We start from the raw sequence: 23386 nt of genomic DNA, 5'->3' as shown, positions 1-23386 counted from the left end.
GATTGGCGGAGTAGAGGGGAGGCGTGCCTGTGATTGGCGGAGTAGAGGGGAGGCGGGGTTAACCTGTCGGAAAACGGAAGTTACGGGTGGTTGACGGGAACCGTTGTTGTTGATGTTCGCGCTGCTGAGCTGAGAGGAGCACGCTGTCTGTGTTGGTGAATGCCCAATAAAGGGAGGATTAATAACGTCGTCCCGTCTCCGTGTCATCAGTCCATAACGTCCGAGACGTTACAATATCATTGCGCCACCAAGGTCCTGCGATGTCAGATCAGAAGCAGCTAAAGTAGCCTAGCTTGTCTTCTTGTCTGCAAGTGTTCATTTTTCACAAAAGAGAGTAACGCGAGTAACGAACTCATTTAAATTTCAGTAACTGTAACTGCGTTAGTTGATTAAAAAATACTTCGTTACACGCTCGTTACCGCAAAAAGTAGTGGAATTACAGTAACGCGTTACAAAGTAACGCGTTACTCCCAACACTGCTCTTGACACAAGTTGTCTTTCGCTTTTTCTAGCCGTTACCGTGACAGGCCGTGACTACTAGCGCAGTTATTTCAGCCCAATGACGTCAACGTGGACCGCTATATGGGTGAATAAATGGGCCCTTTCTTAAATACGTGTTGAATAATCAAATAAGTCAATGAATATAACGTTATATTGGCACAATACCAGAGCAGCGAAAGCTGTACTGCTGTGTTGTTGTTCGCATCGCGCACACGCATCTGCAGAGCGGAAGCTACTGTGATTGGCTGACTGCTTGGGAAGCCCCGCCCCCACATATGATTGGATATTCTCGTCCTTTAAGTCTGCCACAGCAGAACAACAACATCACGATATTTGTAATGTACTGCGATGATGATGGAGTCTCCAAGACAACTTCATCAATGATTTTATTTTGCATTTTATTTTAGTTTTCAACATCAACAGAAATAGCATCAAAACTAGAGATAATATGTCCAATATACAAATTAAAAAGTGTACAACAGAAACAAAACAATATGTGAAAATGAAAATATTAAACTCAAGCACAATTCCAAGTAACGCCTGTTTCACATTGCTCCCACAGAGTTTAACTCTATTTACAATATCCCTTCCTTTCCTGGTTTTATATTCTCACCTATATGATTAACATCCACATTTTTAATCACATAGGATCAAAAACTGTTATTTGATAGGGTTTTTTATCAGGATGCTTGAGTTTGATATGTTGTTAACTTGGGGGGACCAAAAGGGAATTTAGGTGTTCGGTGGAGAATGTTTCCCATTTAGAAGATGATTGTGCTCTTTTGAGGACACGCATCAATTTGGGAGTTAATTCTTCAGGCGGACTACATTCATCACAAACGAGGACTTAACTGTTGGTACACTTTCAGCTGCTAGACGTGAGCCAATCCGTAGAATCAGTTTTGACAAATACTCACGACCACAAGCAGCTTCTATACTGGCCGCCATGATGAACAATGAACTCTCCCAATGTGGAACTGGAGGGTGACGGGCAGCCCTGAAGGTTATTCCCCCCCCCCATACAATCTATGTGCAGCTTGCATACATTATTTTAATGCCCATATATTCCTTTTCCACACGAGTCCAGTCTAATATATCGCCTTGTTTAGATTGAGACTCTTCGAATGGCCTTGACTAACTAGTGATGCCCTTATAAACAATACCAGCAGAGCCTGCTCTGTGCTGCCCTTAATTACGGGATTACAATGCGCAGCACATCACAGCTGGTTGAGCTCTGCAGGGAAGCGTTGCTTCTTTGGTAATCTGTAATCTGTGTGGGCGTCGTCCTCCCGTCGGTCTCCCTGGCCACGCTAATATGGCGCCTACAGCTGTTTCCTCTCAGTGCTCCACAAACAATAACATTGCACGAGGAGCTGAAAGCAGGAGTCATGCAATTACACTTTTAGAGTCACTATATGAACCCAGAACAAAAAATTTAAAACAAACAGAATATTCAACTACATTTTCTGGAGTAACAATCTTCCAACAAAACTACTCTTTAAATGAGTTGCGCCTTCAAAAAGGCCAAACAACATTTAAATAGATTTTTAAAAAGCGAATAAATTCTTATATATTAAAATGAAGCCTGGCAATTCAAAGGCTCCGTAGTTTTGCTCGTCTATAAATCGATTCTAAATCTTAAGACAGTGGGTCTCATTGACCGGAGCACATGGTACTCCTCCTATTTGGCAATGATTCGGTCGGAGGCAGAATTGGCAGAGGGGTGAGGAGGAGTTTGTTTTGAGAATCAATATGAAAAATAACAGAGGAAGGAGGCCATGTGTTTCAGATGTGATGCCACATCGTTGCTCTGGCACCTTTTATCTGTCATATCTTGTTGTTTTTTGCTGTGGTGTTTAAAGTGCAGCATAAGGACACTATATGCACGGTTATGTGTACCATGTTCAGTAATGGCTTCTATGACAACAAAACAAACGACACAGACCAGTTAATAAATCTAACGTCTGTCTGAACATCTCGACTTCTCTTCTCCCTCTCGACTATATTGGCTACAACTTCTCCTCTTTCATTTCCTCTCTTTCCTTGTGAAAACTCTCGAGACCTTTCCACCGTCCGGTACCGATGTAGTTATAAGTTTGAAATAAATCAGATCTTTTCATTGTAAAACAACAACAAAAATAAATCTCATGTTAAGGAAGCAACAAAAAGATCCGATTTGTCACACACTGGTGATACCAATCCAACACGGGCTCCGGGAGTAGAGTGAGCGTGGCCTCGTGTCTCAGAACTCGTCGTCAGAGCTGAGCAGCAGGGTCTTTTCGTTGTCCCCGCGGGTGCTGAGGTTACTGTGGCTGCGGGAGATAGGTGGCCCCCCACTGCGCTCCAGTGTGGACTGCTGGGTGTACTGCTGATAAGCCGGGGAGAAGTTGTGGATGGCATCCTGGACCATGTCCCCTGGATTCATGGTCTCCTTCAGGCTGCTGGAGATGCTCTTCATCGGGGCACAGCGGCCTGGAGGTGGGGGGGAGGTTGGATGTCAATAAAGAGACACAGAAGTGTGTGTTGGGGGGGGTTTGAAAGTGACAGGCGATGAATGAGAAAATTGCGTCAAGGGAATTTTTCAAATAGATCGACATTTTGAAGTAAAATATAATTTAGCGAAATTCGATCAACAGTATGAAAAAAAAATCTGATCTCTGAATGCCAACGACATGCAAATCATAAGATAAAGCAACGGCGTGTAGTATGAGGTCATTGGAGGTCAAGGTGAATGCACACTTTACAACACGAGTGATGATTTACCAGCAGGTTACACTCAAGCTAAAAGCTCAAGAACTGAAGTCACTGGCAGCTAAATGAACATAAAGAAACAAAAACAAGACCGCCGGGCGTTTAAAATGAGTGAACTGAAACCGATGTCAAAGTAATGGACATGTGACCACATTCAAACACCGACGGGTAAATGAAAAAGCAGGTATGGGGGCGAACATCCAGAACTCTGGTGACACCCGGCTAGCGTCCGACCTACCGTACTGTCCGTAGATAGGAAAGGAGCCTTTCAGCGCAGCGCAGTGAAGGAGAGAGGGAAGGAAAAAGAGACAAAGAGAGAGGGAAGGAACAAGAGAAAGTCAAGATGAAAGTGAAGGGAAGGCAGAAGAATAAGACGTGGACATATGTAGAGAGCGTCAAAGGCAGGAATCAAAGTGAAAAGGGTCAGGACCCATGGAGCGAGTCCAGGACCAATCACAAAGTACCATCCAGACTCTCTTCTCTCATCTCCATGTGTTCATGTGTAGATCTCACGGCCCCCTGGATGCTGCCCTCACCATACGAGTCCAGCCTCTTGTCCATGTAGACCTTGTAGGTGAAGGCGTGGCGCAGAGCCACGGCGGCAAAGAACATCTCGATGCAGACGATGAAGTTTTGGTACCCGGCGGCGACCGTTCCCTCGCCCACAGAGAAGCCCGCCGAGCTGATCTGAGGGATGGCGCCGCACTTCTCCAGGACGGCCAGCAGCACGCCTGAAGCGGGTAACATGCTACATGTTACAGTAAGTAACATTGATTTTTACTTCCTCTTGGACATTCACACTATTTTGATAGGAAGGACATCTTGAGAGGCGGACTTCCCTTCTCACCTTGCCAGAAGGAGAGAAAGATGACCGACTTGACCATGAAGAACTTGAGCATGGGGTTGTACGGGACGAGCAGTTCACGCGTGGCGAAGTAGAAGAGGAAGAGCGCGTAGAGCGACAGGCTGATGGAGACGTTGTAGATGATGGTCACGTACAGGTAGCCACTCGCCACGCTGGAGGGGGGAGGGAGAGAGAGAGAGAGAGAGAGCGCTTTAGCGATGACACACGTGGCCGACGTCCAGGTGTTTAGCTGAAGTCGGATCGCGACACGCAGGAAGGTGCCTGTGCTGCGACTGTGGAGACGTACTTGAAGTCTCCATCTCTGTATTTCCCGAAGGCCTGGAGGATGACCGTGATCACAGCCATCAGGGGCTTCACCACGCAGAACTGGAGAGTAGCCTGAAGAGGGAGACAAGTCGAGTCAGTGGGAAAGCAGCGACGCTCCGCCGGCTCGTTCCACTCAGAAGTCTTCATCTAAACCGAGTGTAACGCTTCTGAGAACCAGCAATACTCAGTGAGACGTGAAGGAAATGTGTATCATTGACATGTTCTACCAATACAGCTGATCTATGAACAAACACTTTGCATGTTATGTCATATATTTGAGTATCTTAATGAGACAGTTTCTTTGTTGGCTGTACAGTTATTCAAACGAGCTCTCATAATAATGGATCGAAATATACTGAATTTACAGCAAAACAAATCAGTCACTGAATACATAGTTCTAACACCCTTTGAGTAATTTGAGACAATGCACAGTAGATGAGCCACGAGGGAGATCGGTACCTGTTTGCAAAACCTGAGGAAACCGATGGAGTACGTCCTGCCCCACAGACAGCAGGTCCCATACACACAGCTGGACCTGCACGGACGAGCGGGTTCAAATTCGACAGGTCGCTTTACCACGAAATGACCGTCAACAAAGAGACTCGGCAGAAGGGAAGAGAATGGCGTCGAGAAAAGAGCAAAGAAGACTCACTCAATCTGCTTCCCTCTGATCTCGGCCATGATGGCGCTCTCTCCTCCCAGATACTCGTAACACAGACTCAGGAAGTTGTAGATGACAAAGGCTGAAGAGGGTCACACGTTGGGGGAACAATGGAATCGTTATCATGAGTGTCTCATTAGTGATTCACAGCCATAAAAAAAAGAAAAGCCCATTTGTTAGGAGGATTGAGGATGGAGACCTGACAATAATTTAGGACTGAGCAGAGACCCAGAACCTGAATGCATCTATACCGAGCTTTTACAAAAACCCCAGTGTCACCGAGGGGGAAAAAACGCCCATTGACGGATTCTTCTAAAGCTACTGATCATTGCACTTCCTCTTCCTGTGAGATTAGTGTTCTTATTGTCCAACACGCTGTGACCTGGGGGATTTATTTGTGTTTTGGGGGTTTGATTTGACCCACCGGCTCTCATCTTAAACGTGAGCCTGTGACTGCAGCACCAAGTCAGCACAGTGCGGGCTTCGCTCATGTTGCAGGATTCCTGCACCCTGAAAGGGTGCTTCCCCTGCTTCGGACTTGAAAGGCTCTTCATCTGATGCAAAGTGAGAGCCTAGATATCCGAGAGTGTTACTCACGAGAGCAACTACCTTCATCTAGACGTGCAATCGTGGCGACGAAGCTCACCGTGTCAAGACTGGGCCTCTAAAGAGTGAGTTGTCTGTGACTTTTATATCCAATAACCTCTATAATAATAATTATGTAATATGCTATTCTGGATTGTGACGCACTCCCAAAAGGGAAATGAGGGACGGTTTAGTACCGAGCACATCTTCAGTGGCACTTAAATGGCTCTTATTATGGTACTTTTGTAGTTTGACTATGTTGAGGAAATGTTACTTTCTGTATTCTTGTTGTTCTTAGTGTGTACTCTTGGCTGAATGCACTTATTGTAAGTCGCTTTGGATAAAAGCGTCTGCTAAATGACATGTAATGTAATGTAAATCTTTCATGTAATCGGCACATAATGGGCAACTTTTGATCAGCCATAAAGGTGCATAGCATTTGTGCAAAGGTGTCTCCATTAAGCCTGAACTCAAAGCGCACGTTACGCTGGTTATGGACGCGATACCAATCGCCTAAATTATTCTAAAAATGCTAAGATGATAGGAAAAATAATAACCAGCCGTTCAAGTGAATCCTCACAATGAGAGGCTTGACCCAGCTTCATGCGAACTCATGGGATCAAAAGCAAATTGCCTCAAAAATAACCTCAGTACGATATATATACTGTTTACATGATTGCTTGTTGTTTTATTTGTCCGTGAGGGACTGGACAAAAGCTCGTCTGCTCACAAGTAAGATGCCTTTTAAAAGTCTTCTCAAGGATTTGCTCGTTTTCCTGCAGTTGCTAGGAAACGGGTTACCCCCCCTTCCCTTGCATTCCCAAGAGGCCACGGAGAGACCCGAGGACAAAGATGGCAACCTTTGCAAATGAAGACGCGGCAAAGGCCATCTGCCACGGGGGTACCGCATCACGTTCATTCTCACAGCCGTGACTTCTGCTCCGAGTCACAAAGCGTTTTTTAGCCAAATAATGCGCTGCCTCCACTCACCTTCGTAGCAGTCTCGGACGGTGCCAAAGTACACATAGTACTCCTCATTGGTGAAGAAGAGGAGGCTGAGCCAGGAGTCGAAGGCGTAGATGGGGACGATGAAGAGGATCCGAACGATGTGCCTCTGCTCGTTCGGAGAGCTGTAGTAACGCAGGTGCATGTAGATCTAAAAAAAAAAAGATGAAGAAGAGGGCAAGAACACACCTGAAACATACCGGAGACATGCAAGCGTTTATTAGACGCACCGTGGTTCCAATGTGCTCTGTGGACGTTTGGGGGAAGTTTTTATTCTGTGGGTCTGTGTATACTCGTTCATAAAGAGGCCAAAATGTGTCCTCCTAAATGTCCTGTACGGCTCACTGGGTGAGACCACGTGAGGGGAAGGGGGTCTGGGAACTGGTTTATATGTCAAAGGAAACGGGGAGGTTATGGGTGCACTTTAATCTGTTGACTGTTTCATTACGCTTAATTATTATTACCTTGTATATACTTATTTTTTTATTCTGTCTGTATATTTAATATTGATATTGTATTTTTTTTTATACTGTTTCTATTTGTGTTTTTTATGACTGCTCTACTGTGCACCTGCTGCTGTGATCCTGCAAGTTCCCCACTGAGGGCCTAATAAAGGATTATCTAATATAATATAATCTAATGTGGAATGTGTGAGTGAAGATGAGATGGGCTGTTTTTCTTTCCAGGAGTGACGGTAAATCATTTATTCATCCATCTTTTTCTCTGACAGTTTCTTTCCCCTCGGGCTCGTGGCTTTTTAAGTCAGATGTTTAATTAACAAAGGACATACGGACTCATAACGCGGGGGATAAATGGGTTTAAATCTGGGACTAATTGCCGCCTCATGAAACCTGCATGCCAGCCCCCGGTTCGTCTGAGCAGAGTACAGCCAGTGTGTGTTTGCTTAAGACATTGGAGGGGGGGGGGGGCCGTTTGGGGTAACTGACACCGGGCTTTCATCACTCCTATTGAGAGCAAGTGGACGGCAGGAAGAACAGGGCGGGCCCCTGGGTCCGCTTCATCCGGCTCATTGGTTCACACAATGTGGCGGCGCTCACCTTTCCCCGGTCGGTAAACAGACACACACCTTTTGGCTCTCGTTAACAAACAGTGGGCGACAATACGCCAAGCGAGACAGTGCGGTCCGCTCGCACGGCTTGTTGCTAGGTGACCCTCCACAGTGACAGAGGGCTCTTCTTTAAGCCTCTATGTGGAGAACAATAGAGGGTGAACATATGCCTCCCATAAAAAAGGGACGCTTAGTGATAAACGTACATGGGCCTAACTGCACCACGATCACTAAGTACACAGCCCAGAGGTTTAGGACACTAACTGTTAAAACAGTCATTTCTCCACTGTTGACTACCAAATAAAGACAAACTATACACAAAAAAACCGTTGTGCAACAAGTGTGGACCAGCTACCAGGAAATATGTCAACATTTGGGAGAAGCTTTCTCCCCACAGGATGTGAAACTTTCTTTTTTTAACTGCATTGCATGTGTTTGGGGTGTGAGCGTGCGTCTGGCTTTAGATTACACCGGCGCTCGTGGAAAAATACTCCTGGGTGTGAATGCGTCGACTGTATTCAGTAATTTAAAAAAAGAGCTATTTGTACTCAACAGCCCGTCCGTACATGAAGGTTAAAGGCCGGACGTTTGGTATCCATGTGCTCCAGAAAGTCAAATATTAAAAGAAATGTAGCCAAAAAAGACATAAATACGTATGTGAAAAATAAGATAAAAACCAACACACCCGATAAAATCATAGACTAGAATGACTTTTTATTTTTATCAAAGCATTTAAATAAAAATACAATGTATTTCCTGATCATTTGAATAGTTTGTTTTCATATTAAAAACCACCACACGATTTTTTTTGTCGGTTTACATTGACTATTCAATGGTTGGGATTATTTTTCGTCCTTCATGTTAATTATGATCGGAATCGGCAGGTCAGGCTTCTGAAAAAATCGTCAAAGGACGAGAACATTTGCAAATCGGTGCATCTTTAAAACCCCCAAAAAACAGCTGGAGTTGTCACTTCAGCGTTTCCTACTGGCGGCATGAATGCAAACAGAAAAGAAGAAAAAACCCTTAAAAAAATGTAGTTCTCGAAGGAGCTCCCCCTAGTGGACAGTTCCTCTCAGGCGATCCAAAAAACACCTATTTCTTCGCGACACTAATGCTGCGTTTCGACTGATAATAGTGCAGCGTGGATATAATTAAATAAAACGCCTTGTTCATTTCTCTCCGCCGAGGATATTCCCCCGGGCCGCTCCTCACCTGGTGGCATGTGATCAGAAGCGCTGTCCAGACGAAGAACCCAGAGATAGTCTGGGCAGTCGCGGTCATGAGGAAAATGGGCTCTTCTGCCGTGACCACCGGGGCCTCCGGCACCCAGGAGGAGTTGGCTTGCTGCGGGGCAACCGTGGCCGGGGGCCCCGGGGCGAAGCCCACAGGAGAGTCATTCCCCAGCCGCTCTGCCAGGCCGAGGTCTCGGCGCCAAAATTGAGCCATCTGCACGGAGAAAGGGTGAATATGAGACTTCATAAACTAAAATATACACGTGCTCCTCGGATAATGGAAGCTAATTGCACCCAGATGTTTTGAACAAGTGGCCGACAACAAGCTGCATCACCACCTGATGTTCCAGGTTAATCTGGAAGGTGTAAATGCGTTTCAACAGGCCTAAACAGACGGAAACAACAGAAACAGAAGCAGTGAACAGAGGAGGGCGTATGGTACCGACACCAACACATAAACCCAAACAGAGCAGAACCGTGTGACGGCAATGAGCTCAAAGCTGCTGACCCACTTCCTCCCTTCTCTCTCCCTCTGCTCAGAACACTAATAGTTCTGTCTTCAGTCATTCAGACACTTTTGCACAAATCAGCACCAAAGTTGTGGCGTTGGGAAAATGCTGCTGCAACGTCAGGTGAATGACCTGGAAGTGGAACACAGTCAAAACAACCGTCAGACGTACGTCGCCTCGAGGGCCGTGTGTGTGCTCCCTGAAATGGATAACGGACAACATTTAGTGCCCGTGCAAAAATTAATGTCGGACTCATGACAAGACAAATTTGCTCTTACCGCCAGGCGTGTGTTAGTGCATCAGAACACACACACCCACACCCACACACACACCTCTCTATATAAGGAAATGGGTTTGCCTGGAGTTGTAAGACAAAAGCTTGGCTCCGAAATCTAAAGAAGCAAAAAATAATTCCACCAACTGAACATTGGCCTTTTCCAACATTGATGTTTTAATGCGCTTCAATGTGATCTGTGACTGTGACTCTGTTTGTAAAGGTTGAGCAATAATTTATGTTTTCCGACGATATCTTGAATAAAAACAAATTTGCACTTTAGTGGCACTTACTTGTTACTTATGGTATTACTTATGTTACTTATGGTATTACTTATGATACTTATGATATTACTGATGGTATTACTTGTGATACTTATGGTATTACTGATGGTATTACTTATGGTATTTTTGTAGCTTTACTTTCTTGTAGAAATGTTACTTTCTTGATTCTTGTTGTTCTAGTTTGTACTTATTGTTAATTCACTTATTGTAAGTCACTTTGGATAAAAGCGTCTGCTAACTGACATGTGATGTAATGTAATATGTATTTAATACATTTGGCCAATGCCTTAGTAACCCAACTGTGCACATTTTTGTTGAACAAAACCTTTTTACATGACTGCCGGATTTGGTAATCTTTCAAAGACAGCCGGGCCTCCATCATTAATGTGTAGTGGTTTGGCGGATATTTGTACTTTTTCCCTCAACATTCATCGTCAAAAGCCGAAGTTAACGGCACTGCCCAAAACCCTCCGAATCGTCTTTCTTGGGTTTGTATTGTATCAACCCGAATGATAACTCTGCACGTGTGCCACGTCAGCAGAATGGGAGGATGTCAGTCCCACTGGAACATCCCCATGTCTCCAAATAATGAGTTTCCAAATAAGGATTTAGAAGAAGAGGAAATAACAGAAGTAATCACTTTCGCTGCATTGATTTAGCCAAACTGGATCAAAAGCATCCAGACAGCCGCTCCACCGCCCACCAGATCAAATCACTGCAGACCTCTCAGTACCGCCATCGCTCCAACTCCGCTCACGTGACCTGGTGTGGATTCCAGGATGGTGACAATCAGATAATCCAGTGTAAACTAATTTCCTGATGACCTCCAACCCCCCTGATGACTCATGCTGCTCACCAACGCATTCACCAAGGTGGTCATCACTAAGCAGACTAGTAACAGCTGTGATTGACAGGGTTCATACACACATTGACCAATGGATTTCCATGACCAAACATTTTGTGAAATCTTAGTGCGCGCACACACACACAAGTTAAAAAATAAATAAATAAAAAGTATATACATGTTTATTCTTTTAATCAAATTATTTTCAGGCCTGGAAATAACTACTTTTTAAATTCCATAACTGTAGGAACCCTGTATTGAGGGGAAATTTTGTTTATCATGGTATTTATCCATGGACTTGTGTATTCACCAATCATGGATGGATGCAAACCAGTCAAAACAGATCGTCATAATAAAACTATCTATACATCTGATTACAAATAAATATGGAGGTCAGGTCTGTGCTCACTGGCGCCTTTAACAACACAGCTCGGTGCTTCCCAGTGGAGAGAGAGAGGGGCACCTCACACTCCTGCAGACTGTACCCATCATAACGCATTGGACTCTGACCTCACTCGATCAGCGGTCTGTGTGACAGGCCATCTGAAGCCCGAGAGAGCATCGGCCGCGTTCAAGAGCTTCACCGTGACCACGTCTCTTCCTAATGGCTCCAAGTGGAGAAAGAACGAGGCAGCAGGGGCCCATCGGTCTCTCACACGTGCACTTTGGATTATGATATGCGCGACTGCAACAGTCTGCGCGAAGAGAAATAAAAGGGTAGCTGTTGCGAGCTCAGGGCTCCATCGTCCTCCTCATTGACCTTCTTCACTCACCTCATCCGCCGTTATTTGATCTGCGCTGGATTGAATCAAAGCTTCTTCTTAGCTCATCGTCGCAAAACAATTTTTTGAGAAAACAAGTGAATTAGCCACGCGTTAACATTTACACGACAGCCACACACTCGCTAAGGAACTTGCATTTTTCCTCTTCTCCTCCTCCTCCTCCCTCCAGCTGGAGTCGGCAGCTGAGCGTTAACTGCGCCGAGCTAACGCTAGTTAGCTAGCCTGCTGCTCCCCGTGAGGTCTCCTCCGCTTTAAAGAGGCGCCGCGCGCACCTCCACCGATATGTCTGTGAGTCTGTCTGTATCTGGTCGGTTCCCCTCCGGAGATGATGAGACAGCGTTCCGTTATTTCCTCCACATCATCACCACCACCATAATCCTCTTCTTCTTCTTCTTCTTGCAGTTCGCCGTTTCGTCAGCAGCTGCCACTGGAAAACTCCGTTTATGGCGCATGCGCATTGAGCATGTTCTATTTTTCCGTTCTGCAAAACCGTTCTGCAGGCAGCAGTAGACAGAGAAAAGTCAGCAAAAAGTTGTGAGCAACGTTATTCATTTTTATTACTTCATAAAATATACACAAATACTGTTGTAAATAAAGTGTGTTAAAGAACTGTACAAGATATCAGTACATGATACATAAAGTGAAATCCCCATCAGCTCAACCTTTTTTCTATCACTCCCAACCAAAGCATTCACAATGCCACTGGGTCACGGTGGCCTGTACAAAGGTAATTACACACACAGTACACTGCTATTTACACATCCCTGCAATTGCATGTTATTTTTTAAAATGCCATCAAGGTTCCAAAGATTAAAATCCAAAAAGGTGACATCAACCCATAAGCATATCATTGTGCAGAAGGAATATTGAAAGCCCTCTGTATTATATGAGGTGGACAACCTTTGACTCAGAATGAAACGACAAAAAGGGACGGGCAAAAAATACAACTAAAAACACCTTGACGAACACTACTTCTAAAACAATGCAGGAAGATGAAGTGAAACAAAGGACTGATTTAGTAAAACATATAGTTTAACATTAATAGAGGGATACAACGGTATGCTTACAGGGACAGAATGGATTTTGTATTATTAGCAGGGATTCACTGAATCACTCTCTCGCACTCACTCTCACTCTCACTCACACTATTGGTTGACCCAGCTGGCAAAGGAACAGTAGCCAATTCCACAATTTAGTCCTTTAAATACCTAAAAGTCTGAACCCAGCCCCAATTTATGTCATTAGTATGCATTTTTCTACTTTACGCTTTAAAACAAAACATTTTGGCTTTACATTGAAATAAAAAAATAATATTTACAGTGCAGTAAAGATTTAAAAAAATTAATTGGATGTCCTATCCCCCTAAGAGTCACCCCCCAACAAAGCCTGTCCATTCCCCCATGACCTCCAACAACAGAAATAAAAATGGTAAAATTTAGACCCATCATAAAAATCGCAGCCACTATTTGTTAGCCAAAATGGGCAGCTATGGTCTCTGGTAAAATACACAGAGTTTCCTGAGGAGCTTCCCTCAAGACTTAGAGTGTGTCTTTGCGAGACCGATGGTCATTCTTCAGCTTCGCCACGCACATAAAACCAAAGGAAACACCGAACAGGCAAAGTAAGGGGAGGTGGAGGTTTTGAGGGACAGTAAATCATCACAACATGGATGAAGGGCAAGCAAGCACCAATTGCTACTTCACCTGGAAATATTACTCTACAACAGCTAAAACACCACTTGCTTCTCCTTTTCCAGAGCTACCGTTCTTGTTGTACACTACCCTCTCATCTACCACGCCTCATTTGTTCCATCTTTTAACTGTTAATTCTCCACAAAAAGAAAGAGGAAACTCATAATAACAAGCTCCCAATGTAAGATATTCTCCTGAAAGATAAAAAGGTGACATACACTGAAAACTTGTTTTTCGCCGTGTTGAACTGAAAAAGAAAAATCTTTACTAAGCCTATATCGATCACCAAGTCGATCTTTGACGAGAAACATGCGCATGTCCCGGATACCTTTTTCGCTTCTTTGACGCCAACTGCTCTCCACACGCGTCTGACAGAAGGTACCGAGGGAAATGTTTTGAGGGGTGGAGCAGGGATGAGCAACCATGGAGTAAAAATGGTGGAGGACTGTCATTCATTTTCCTTTTCGTGTTGTGGGGGTCCACGGTTCAGAAAAAAAAGGGTTCATGAAAAGAGTGCATGTTGGATAGCGCCACATACTTCACTGGATCCTGAAGAAAAAAAATTCACTGTCCTTTTCCAAAGATCCGCGTGTCCATTGGCAATCATCTTTTCATAAGACGGGGTAAAAAAAAAAGGAAAAATTAAAATCGGAGCGATGAATATACCTTGCAGCCCTGCAACGACAAGCGGAGCGATAAGTTATGAAAGAGGGCGATGGATCGGGAGGCGGGGCGTCGCAGCAGTCGGCATGGCGATGAGCGAGTGATGCAAGACCTCACCTGTCAGTTTCATGTGCATGCAGAGCCAAAGAAGTCTACTTCCCAATGTGCTCGAACGGCACGCTGACCTGCAAGAGGAGAAGGAAGATATGGACTGTCGGCCAACAACAACAACTGCACTGTATGAACAGCACATATTTATTTGAGGGTTTTTTATAAATGGTTTAATTTGAGGTAATTTTTTAGGCTTCAGTTTGAGTTGCCGTTATATTTACTGGGATTTTATTGCGCAAGAGTTCCTGTTCATTTATCACCATCTTATTTGGTATAAATAAATTCGGGCTGGGTGATAGTTCCGTTTGCTTTTATCCCCTCAAGACTCTATTCTTGATGTCGAGTCATTCTCACATTTACATATTGTTGCTCACAGCTCACGCCGTTAGCTGAACACAACATGCAGTGCGTTACACGGCCGACCAAAAGGAGCGGAGGATGTTTTCTCACCTGCGATGCGGAAATTCTGGATTGGTCATGACGGGCTGTGAGGTCGGAGGACGAGACGTTCGCAGGAGCCCCGCGGTGGAGCCGCATGCTCACCTTCCTCTCCCTCTCGGCGCGAGAAATCGCACGAGGCGACGTGTTCCCTGAAAGGAGGAAGACGAATGTGAACCGACAGCAGCGTGTAGTGTGGCTCTGTGAAGACAGACGGCAGGAGTTTCAGACTTGGGCAAGTCAGCAGAACGCTCACCAGACTGCTGGACCCGCGAGGCCGGGTTGGAGATGGCCTGCTCGGGCCCGTTCCGGACTCTGTTGGCCGCTGCAGGGATGGGACCCGGGGGGAGGCCCCGCGACGCAGACACCCTCGGGGGGGCCCCTCCGATTCTCTCGTCTCTCTCATCTCCGGCCTTCCTCTCCCGTTCCCCATCCTCAGCGGTTCGACTCGCACCCTGAGGGATCATGAACAAAACGCAGCTTTGAATAAGCTGAACTACACTACCAGTTAAAAAGTTTGGGGTCAACCAGACGATTTCGTGTTTTCCATGAAAACTCAACACTTTTATTTATCAAATTAGTTGCAAAATGAATAGAAACTAAGTCAAGACAAGAAATAATGATTTTTATTTGAAATATTAATGGTGTTCTTCAAACTTGTCGCTCAAAAGGAAGGCCAGTGTTATAGCTTCTCACCCGCATAACTGTTTTCAGCTGCACTAACATAAAAAGTGTTTAAGGGTTTTCTACCCCTCCGTTAGTCTTCTAAGGCGATAACAATGTACTATTAGAACGCTGGAGATGGGCCTCTATACACCTATTTAGATATTTCATTAAAACCCAGATGTTTCAACCTAGAATAGTCATTTACCAACTTAACAATGTAGAGTGTATTTCTGATTAATTTAATATTATAGTCATTGAAAAAAAACCAGTGCTTTTCTTTGAAAAATAAGGACATTTCTAAGTGACCCCAAATTTTGTAACAGTCGTGTATATTGCAAGCTTTTCAGCATCAAAGAGGGCTGAACGATGACGTCAACACTACAGTGACACACTTCATGGAAACTTACGAATTTGAGCATGTTCCAGTCAAAGACGTAGTCGTAGGAGAAGCCCTGGCGGTGGAACAGATTCCTGAAGAGCTGTCGTAGGTAAGAGTAGTCTGGCTTGTCATCAAAACGGAGGGAGCGGCAGAAATTCAGGTATGTGGCGAACTCAGCTGGAGGAGAACAAATTAGCAAACTCAGTATACACACACGCAACACTCCAACAGCAAGGAAACACCACTGTTGCCGTAGACTATTTCAGAACTACAGGTAAGTTGCTGCCCAAAATACAGAAATCGTACTTACACGGGTATCCTTTGCAAAGAACTTCGATGGGTGTGGACATTTTCTTCTCACTGATTCGCTCATACTTCTGTCTCTTGGTGGCGGCTTTGAGACCCTGCCAGGGGAGGGAGCCCAGGTTGAAGTACATGAGGACGTAGCCAAGAGACTCCAGGTCGTCACGTCTGGACTGCTCTGTTAACAAAAGCGGGAGAGTGCATACAAAAGTGAGAATACTGAGGGATCTCAGCTGAAGATCATACATATCCTATTTAATGTTTTGAAATAAAATAGTGTCTTCGAAATCTGTAGCTTTGAGAACTTACAACCAGTCACAGCCTTTAGTGGCACTTCTTACAGAGGAACTTGTGAAGCCCGTTATTCACACAACGCATGAAAACACACAAAAGAACCTCCAGAACACGGCAACGCAAGGGATGGACATCACAACACCCCCTGCCATTGATGGCTGATTAGGTTCCACATTCAATGCATACTTTTCAAAAGTCAAATGTTATCTTACTAAAACACAGCGATATGCAACTTGTTAGGCTGCAGCTGATAGTAAACTATAATATTAGTTTAAATGGTTAGCCATATAAAAAAAAGCTCTGCACTGAAGTGACAACAGCACTTCCTCCGTTCTCTCTCACGAGCCCTCTTCCTTCACATCCCCTGTAGGATCTGATAGGGTGAGCGTAAACAAAAAGACGATGGAGAGGAGGCCAAAAAGAGAAGTGGAAAGGCGAGAGATAATGGCGGATGTCAATAAAGAAACGTTTGTGGCACGTAGAGCCTCCTGACTGAAAATAGCAAATGTAAGAATCCCCAATGTAAAAAGTCAAATGAGATTTTCCCATTGGATTTGCGATTATTGCAGAAAATACGATCTGTTGTAAACAAGTATAAGACACGTGCACATTGTGTCCAGCGAGATGATCGGAACAAAAATATCACGAAATTTAATAAAAATGTTAAAGCATAAATGCAAAATCTGTTGAAGTTTGTGTCTCAGAACTCATTCCTGCAGCCGTCTCTTTCAATTTGACAGACACTAAAGTGTGGTAAAAGCATTTAAAATTCTAAGGACCGATTTAGAAAACGTTTTTTGAAAAGATTCCAAAAAACTACTGTTGACAGGGACAATCTGTCAGGCAGTACAGTGCATTACACCTCCAGGCTAGGGATGAATGTCATGTAGAGGGAGACATCATCAGGAAGCCAAGCTCTGATGAATTACATTTAACATGGCGGAGAGAGGCAGCTGTCAACGTAGAGCGAGGGTGTGACCCTGACGAGGCAGAAGGCGTGTCAGCAACATGGCAAGCGCTGAACGCTCCTATCCATACAATCTAATGAGAGCCATAAAGAAGCGAAGGAGCACATTTTCTTTCCATTTCGACTGTCAGTGTCTCACTGCATTTCTGACGACCACTCTGCCGTGGTAGTCACAGAGAACGTAAACAAACATGAATCACAGTTGTGAATTACATGGCCAGGCGGTCAAGAACCAACAGCAGTACCATTTTCTGAGGGTCTAATCCAATGTTCTGCATGATAGGTAACCAATTTAGCACCAATTATTGATACCCAACACACATACAAAACAAACGCTCCAAATGTAGCTTACCAATTCCAAGATGCGTGTTGATGGAGGCGTAGCGCGCCGTGCCGGTCAGGTTCTTGTTCTCCCTGTAAGGGATGTGCTGGTGTGTGCGGGCGTCACGGTACTTTTTGGCAAGGCCAAAGTCAATGATGTACACCAGGTTGCCCTTCTTGCCAAGCCCCATGAGGAAGTTGTCGGGCTTAACGTCCCGATGGATGAAATTCTTGGAGTGGATGTACTCAATGCGACTTATCTGAAAACAGGAGACAAAGAGCAGTTTTAGAGCAGTTGAAGGTGCACTCTATACATGAAAGGAGAACAGCAGGATATATGAAGACAGGACAGGAGGAGGTGATGACCCCAGGCTATAAGTGAACGCCCATTTAAAAAAGGACTGACGCAGCAACCTGGATGCAGTTGGAACAGAAGGTGAGACGAGTTGCGTTTGAACAAGCGACGTATGAAATTAAATATCATATAGCAGTCTAAAAAGAAAGGCCAGAACTATGGAGTACACTGGCTGCACCAGAGTAGTGGAGACATAAGATCTACAATCTTCAAAGAAGCCTCAGGGGAATCATGTGCAATATATGCGTGTGTGTGTGTGTGTGTGTGTAGAGAGAGAGATATATAGGATAGAGAGAGAAAGAGATTTATAGAGTGCAAGAGAGAGCGCTTGCACCATTAAATAAAATTAAAGTAGGTCGTGCACATAACCTAATGGGATCATAAATATTACGTCTCTGCATTCGACTTGTAAACAGAACCGACGGCCGTGAGTTCACATGAGGGTTTGTGTCGTACCATCTGGTCTGCCAAAAGCAGGACGGTCTTTAGGCTGAACTTCCGGGAGCAGAAGTTGAAAAGGTCCTCCAGACTGGGACCGAGCAGCTCCATGACCATCACGTTGTAGTCTCCCTCAGCTCCACACCACTTTATGGCTGGAATACCCACTAGAACACACACGGTCAGCATGAAGTACGCTCAACCAGTTGCACAGTTTAGATCACTGTACTTGCCATCATTACAAGTAAATTCTAAACAAAACAATGAATATTTTGAAAATGCCTTTATATATGTTTACCAAGGTCGGATTTAAGTTACAAGAATTTGAAACGGTTTGGTAAAAGACGTCATCGTACAACTTCCCAGCAGGCGTAGCGCGATATATGCATCTAGAATATTTCGAGTGACATTTGACAAGGAACGCTGAAAGAATCCCGGCAAAGCAACAGTCACTGTTTACCTCCTCCTTGCATCATCTTGTAGAACTTGCTTTCAATGTGCAACTGTGGGTGTTTGGTCTTCACACATTCCAGCTTGATGGCTACCTCCTCACCAGTGGCAATGTTGGCACCTGAGGAGACACACAAAAGTACCACAATCAGCACCATCATAATGTGTACAGCTTGTTTTGTTCTATATTAGTATCATAATGTGTAGTTTGGCCTTTCATTATTACAGATTTCAATGTTGTCCCATTTGTGTCACTGTACTACTCTAAATAGAGCTTTGAATAGAGTTAAACTATAGCTGTAAGAGCCATGGCAAATGCGCCTGTAGCAGGAAAATAATGGATGAATATGAAGGAAAATCCAGTTTGGTGCCAAGAGAAGTCAAGATAAATTGATGTTGCAGTATGAAGAGAGACTAATGTGGAAAGACCCTTAACAGAAGAGACACATGGAAAGTTGAGCATGGCATGCAAACACACAAAAACAAACCGTGTCACACTTACCAAGGTAAATGTCACCAAAGGAGCCACTCCCTATCTTTCGGCCGAGCCGGTATTTGTTCCCCACTCTCAGCTCCATGTTTGCGGGTTGTCACTGTCACCAACAGAAACACAGAGAGACGATCATAAGGAGGCGAAGGACACGCGACACAGTAGCGCATCTGCGATGTGCCACTTTTCTCTCTCGCCAGTGACACAGTGAAGATATCCTCAAGAGTCAGTCAGCTGCTCACAGGACGATCCGGCCTGAACACACTGAACCGACCAAGTGTTTGTGTGAGAACGCAGCCTGGGCGGGGCTGATCGGCCAACAGCTGTCTGACCTCCAGAAATGTACGATTAGATTTGTATGTCTGCTGCGAGGGGGCGGTGGTTGCAGTGAGATCAGCGAAAGCTGGGAAGGTAGGAAAAAGAAAACACAGCAAAACCGGAGGGGCTCCATGGAATCGTCAGTTGCAACTCGGAGCCGAAACGACTGCTGGACAACGAAACACACACGAGTAAATGAAGTGCGTCTTGTGAGCCGAGCTGACCTGCACGTGATGCTGGAGCAGGATCATCATTTATTTAGTACGCTCTCTACCACGTCACATTGTGCAGCCACTGCAAAAGCAAGACTCAGCTCTCCACTGGTCTGGACCAGCACTGCCGGGGGAGAGGAGGCACGAGCCGCCGCGGCGCGCTGGCCGGCTCCACGCGCGCCGAGGCCCTCGGAACATTTCCGTGCGATGAACTTCAGGAAGCAAAGAGCTGCCGAGATCGAAGGGATTCGCTTCCTCGCCACCGATTTTGAAAAACTATGTAAACAAAACGGAGCAGCGGACTCTCGTTCCAAAATCAGCACCGCTGCATCTTCAAATATCACTTGGAGTCATGTGACTTGTTGACAAGTCACATGGAATGGACTTGGGCTGGAGATTATGGGGAAAATATCGAATTATTTCTTTTACCAAATACTTGATAAAGCTACGATATGGGTTGAGCATAGGTATTTTAACAATGAGATTTCTCTATTAAAAAAACAGGTGTATTTACATACAATATATAATGCATGCAATATATTGCCAAGCTCTAAAATAGCCCGTAACATTGTTCCAGATTCCTGCCTCTACCCCCTCTCACCTATAGATAAATAGTCTCCAACCAACACAGAAATTGCAAAACAAAGCGTTCTCAGAAACCTCAGTTTTGAGGACGCGCCAATTCAAGCCAGCAGAAGAAGAGTCATCAATTCTGCTGGATCAGTGCATTGCATTCTGTCTGTTCCTGCCAGAACCTCCTTTGTCCCAACATAAATTATCCCACAAGTTACTTTGCTTGATTGTATGCACACAACAGAGAGCTGCACACACCAGCTCTGTTCTAAAACTACTTAAAAACAATAATGGTAGCCGACTTACTACCATTATCTGTGATGAAGTGAGCCTCGTTTAAACCTCAAAACAAACCGCAGCGCACAGGCCTTTTAAGTAAAATAACGTTGACTGAAATATCAAATCGTAAGACGCCCTCGACCCCGTCAACTCCATCAGATGAGGACAACCTGCCATGGTTGATGTGCTGAGGCAGATAGTCGGGTTAATAAACGGTTTGGGTTTCATTACACCAAGAGGGCGTCTCATGTGCTGTAGCCATGGACCCGATTTAGGGCGCAATATGAATCACAAGGCTGATTAATTGCTTGGTACTGTAATGGTGACACACAATGTTAAACCTTGCACATCTTTAAGACTGCGTACATGTGGCCGTCACTCGCATACACTCATTTGTTTACTTCAAAAAGCCTCAGCAAAATAAAAAAAGGAACACTTGCTATTGCAATATTAAGTGAAAACATGGCAGCGAAGTGGAGAATGCATCATTGGATGTTTGTCAATGTGGCCTCGTGATGTGAAGCAACCATGTGCTGTTATGGTTGAGAGGGTCTCCAGGACAGTGGGCTGTAGTTGAACCGCCTATTCTTATTTTCTTTTTTTTAAATCACCTGAAACCCAGGTGTGATGTCATGTTGCATGTCTTTAGATATAGCAGTCTGACCCACTTGTGTAGAAAGTGCCATACAATGAAAGCCTACAAAAGAAGTCCTATTAAAATAAATAAAAAATAGAAAAGAGTGAAGTAGTGCCAGAGGATTTCACAGTCACATGAAACACTGCTACGCCTCTCAGCCGGGCAGCTGTCACTCCAGCCAGCTCGCGTGTTACCGACTAGACACTAAATGCACGAACAAAAACAAACAAAAGTTACACTTTAATACGCGGTACGTGTCAGATGTCAGGCGACGTCGCTCTTTCACGGTTTAAATGTGTCGGGTTAGCTAAGATTTGACGTTACAACTAATATCATTTCATTAAAACACCGAACAGCTTCGTTATTATTTTATTTTTTATAAACGTCCGTTTGTATAACGTGCGGACTCCGTGCGTTACGTTAGTGAAACACCAAAGTGAGGCATTTAAATGTCACGTTAGTACGCGTTAGCTGCTTCAGAGTAAGCTACGTTAGCCGAGCCGCGACACGCAACGTTACTGCACCATTATCACTTTAGATATTAAAGTTTCCGGTTAATGTGCTGACGCTGAACGTTATGTCGTAGTTTCACGTCTTTTGGGGTTTCTAACCGCACCCATTATTGTACCGGGCTCGTCCCGTGTGGATAGCCATCCCCGCTGCTGCTGCTCGCCCCCTCCCCCCGCCTCCAGTACGCCGTGAATACAAGCCTCCGGTTCGGCCGAATCGGGCCCCTTTTCCCCCTCGGTTTCGGTGGTTCGCCGACCCACCACTCACCCGATACTGGGTTCGTCCGAGAGCTGAATCCGTCGAGGTTCTGCTCCGATGGTTGTCAGTCGGACAGGCGCCTGGGTTGAGGAGGATGGGCGCGGATTCTGGCGGCTCTCATACCCCCAGCTCTGAGCTCTGTCGTCGGTTGCACTCCCTGTTGATAGTCCCCGAGAAGCTCCAGCAGCGCGGCGGCCGTCCTCCACTCGAGTCTGTCTCCCCCTCTCGTGACTCAACAGCGCGCCCGCTCACAACGTCGATGATGTCATCCTCTGGATGTCAGGGCACAGTCGTTGACGGAAAACGTCACAGCCAACGGCTCCTTGGGAACACTCGACCACTCACTAATCACCCAGTTTATTTATGTTCCTCGCTTTGAGTCACAATGCGGTTTGCAAAGTGAATCTGGTCGGACTGGTTGTCTTTATGAGAGCAGTAATATATATATGCATATATTTATATATATATAAAATATATGCATATATATATGCATATTTCATAGTAAATATATTTATATATATATGCATATAATGCAAAAATTGCAGTAAACAATATCAAGTGTTTATCCTTTGGTCAAAGTTCATCAGTTGGTGCAAACCAAGCATCTCTCATGTCCAAGTGATTCCCTCAGATCTTCTAAATGAAACAATTTAAGGCATGTATACATCTGGGTGTTTGTGTTGCACAAATTGTAGTTATGTTTATCTGCACATATTTAGAATGGTAATAATGTTGAGGAAATTCATTTAACCCGGCCTAAAACGTGAGAAGACCAAACAGTGGTATATAACAACATTTTTGTTGGTTATGTCTTCACCTAAGGCAACGAAAACCAGTAACTGTATTAGAAACTGTAACTTATTTCATAAAGTATTCAGAAGTTTACCCTAGGATGACGTGGGTGTGAAATAGGATTGGTTTGGGGATGTTAGTGAGGCCAACAGATGGACACACAGGCGTGTTTTCCTGCAGAATGGACTTTCACTTAATGTAAATTATTTGACATGCTCAAAACATTGTTTTTCATTATTTATATATACAGGACTGTCTCAGAAAATTAGAATATTGTGATGAAGTTCTTTATTTTCTGCAATGCAATTAAAAAAACAAAAATGTCATGCATTCTGGATTCATTACAAATCAACTGAAATATTGCAAGCCTTTTATTCTTTTAATATTGCTGATTATGGCTTACAGCTTAAGAAAACTCAAATATCCTATCTCTAAATATTAGAATATCATGAAAAAGTATACTAGTAGGGTATTAAACAAATCACTTGAATTGTCTAATCAACTCGAAACACCTGCAAGGGTTTCCTGAGCCTTGACAAACACTCAGCTGTTATAAATCTTTTTTTTAAC

The 23386-nt window shown here is 44.5% G+C and overlaps 2 protein-coding genes across 5 annotated transcripts; both read right to left on the bottom strand.

Annotated features, from left to right (window-relative positions):
* Window positions 1-869: 869 nt before the first annotated feature.
* Window positions 870-12074, bottom strand: LOC130189055 (transmembrane protein 184B-like). Of its 3 annotated transcripts, none has more exons than XM_056407691.1 (10): window positions 11663-12074; window positions 8959-9192; window positions 6660-6825; window positions 5076-5166; window positions 4883-4958; window positions 4404-4495; window positions 4100-4269; window positions 3789-3983; window positions 3491-3517; window positions 870-2973 (listed from the first exon to the last, which is right to left on the bottom strand). In XM_056407691.1, the coding sequence occupies exons 2-10, from the start codon at window positions 9190-9192 to the stop codon at window positions 2744-2746; spliced, it is 1281 nt and encodes a 426-aa protein (XP_056263666.1). In that variant the 5' UTR covers window positions 11663-12074; the 3' UTR covers window positions 870-2743. The 3 variants fall into 3 exon arrangements, with proteins under 3 accessions (XP_056263666.1, XP_056263667.1, XP_056263669.1); XM_056407692.1 differs by having other exon boundaries at window positions 11807-12074; XM_056407694.1 differs by lacking the exon at window positions 3491-3517 and having other exon boundaries at window positions 11663-12073.
* Window positions 12075-12203: 129 nt separating this feature from the next.
* On the bottom strand, window positions 12204-22315 carry csnk1e (casein kinase 1, epsilon). Of its 2 annotated transcripts, none has more exons than XM_056407417.1 (11): window positions 22034-22315; window positions 19250-19340; window positions 18758-18868; window positions 18316-18464; window positions 17536-17764; window positions 15930-16100; window positions 15648-15796; window positions 14831-15029; window positions 14587-14726; window positions 14143-14210; window positions 12204-13969 (listed from the first exon to the last, which is right to left on the bottom strand). In XM_056407417.1, the coding sequence occupies exons 2-10, from the start codon at window positions 19323-19325 to the stop codon at window positions 14178-14180; spliced, it is 1257 nt and encodes a 418-aa protein (XP_056263392.1). In that variant the 5' UTR covers window positions 19326-19340; window positions 22034-22315; the 3' UTR covers window positions 12204-13969; window positions 14143-14177. The 2 variants fall into 2 exon arrangements, with proteins under 2 accessions (XP_056263392.1, XP_056263391.1); XM_056407416.1 differs by having other exon boundaries at window positions 12204-14037; window positions 22034-22314.
* Between the last annotated feature and the right edge of the window lie 1071 nt (window positions 22316-23386).

The sequence above is a fragment of the Pseudoliparis swirei genome, chromosome 23, assembly GCF_029220125.1.
Source record: "Pseudoliparis swirei isolate HS2019 ecotype Mariana Trench chromosome 23, NWPU_hadal_v1, whole genome shotgun sequence".
NCBI classification, from domain to species: Eukaryota; Metazoa; Chordata; class Actinopteri; order Perciformes; family Liparidae; genus Pseudoliparis; species Pseudoliparis swirei.
This window is presented reverse-complemented; position numbering and strand designations above follow the sequence as displayed.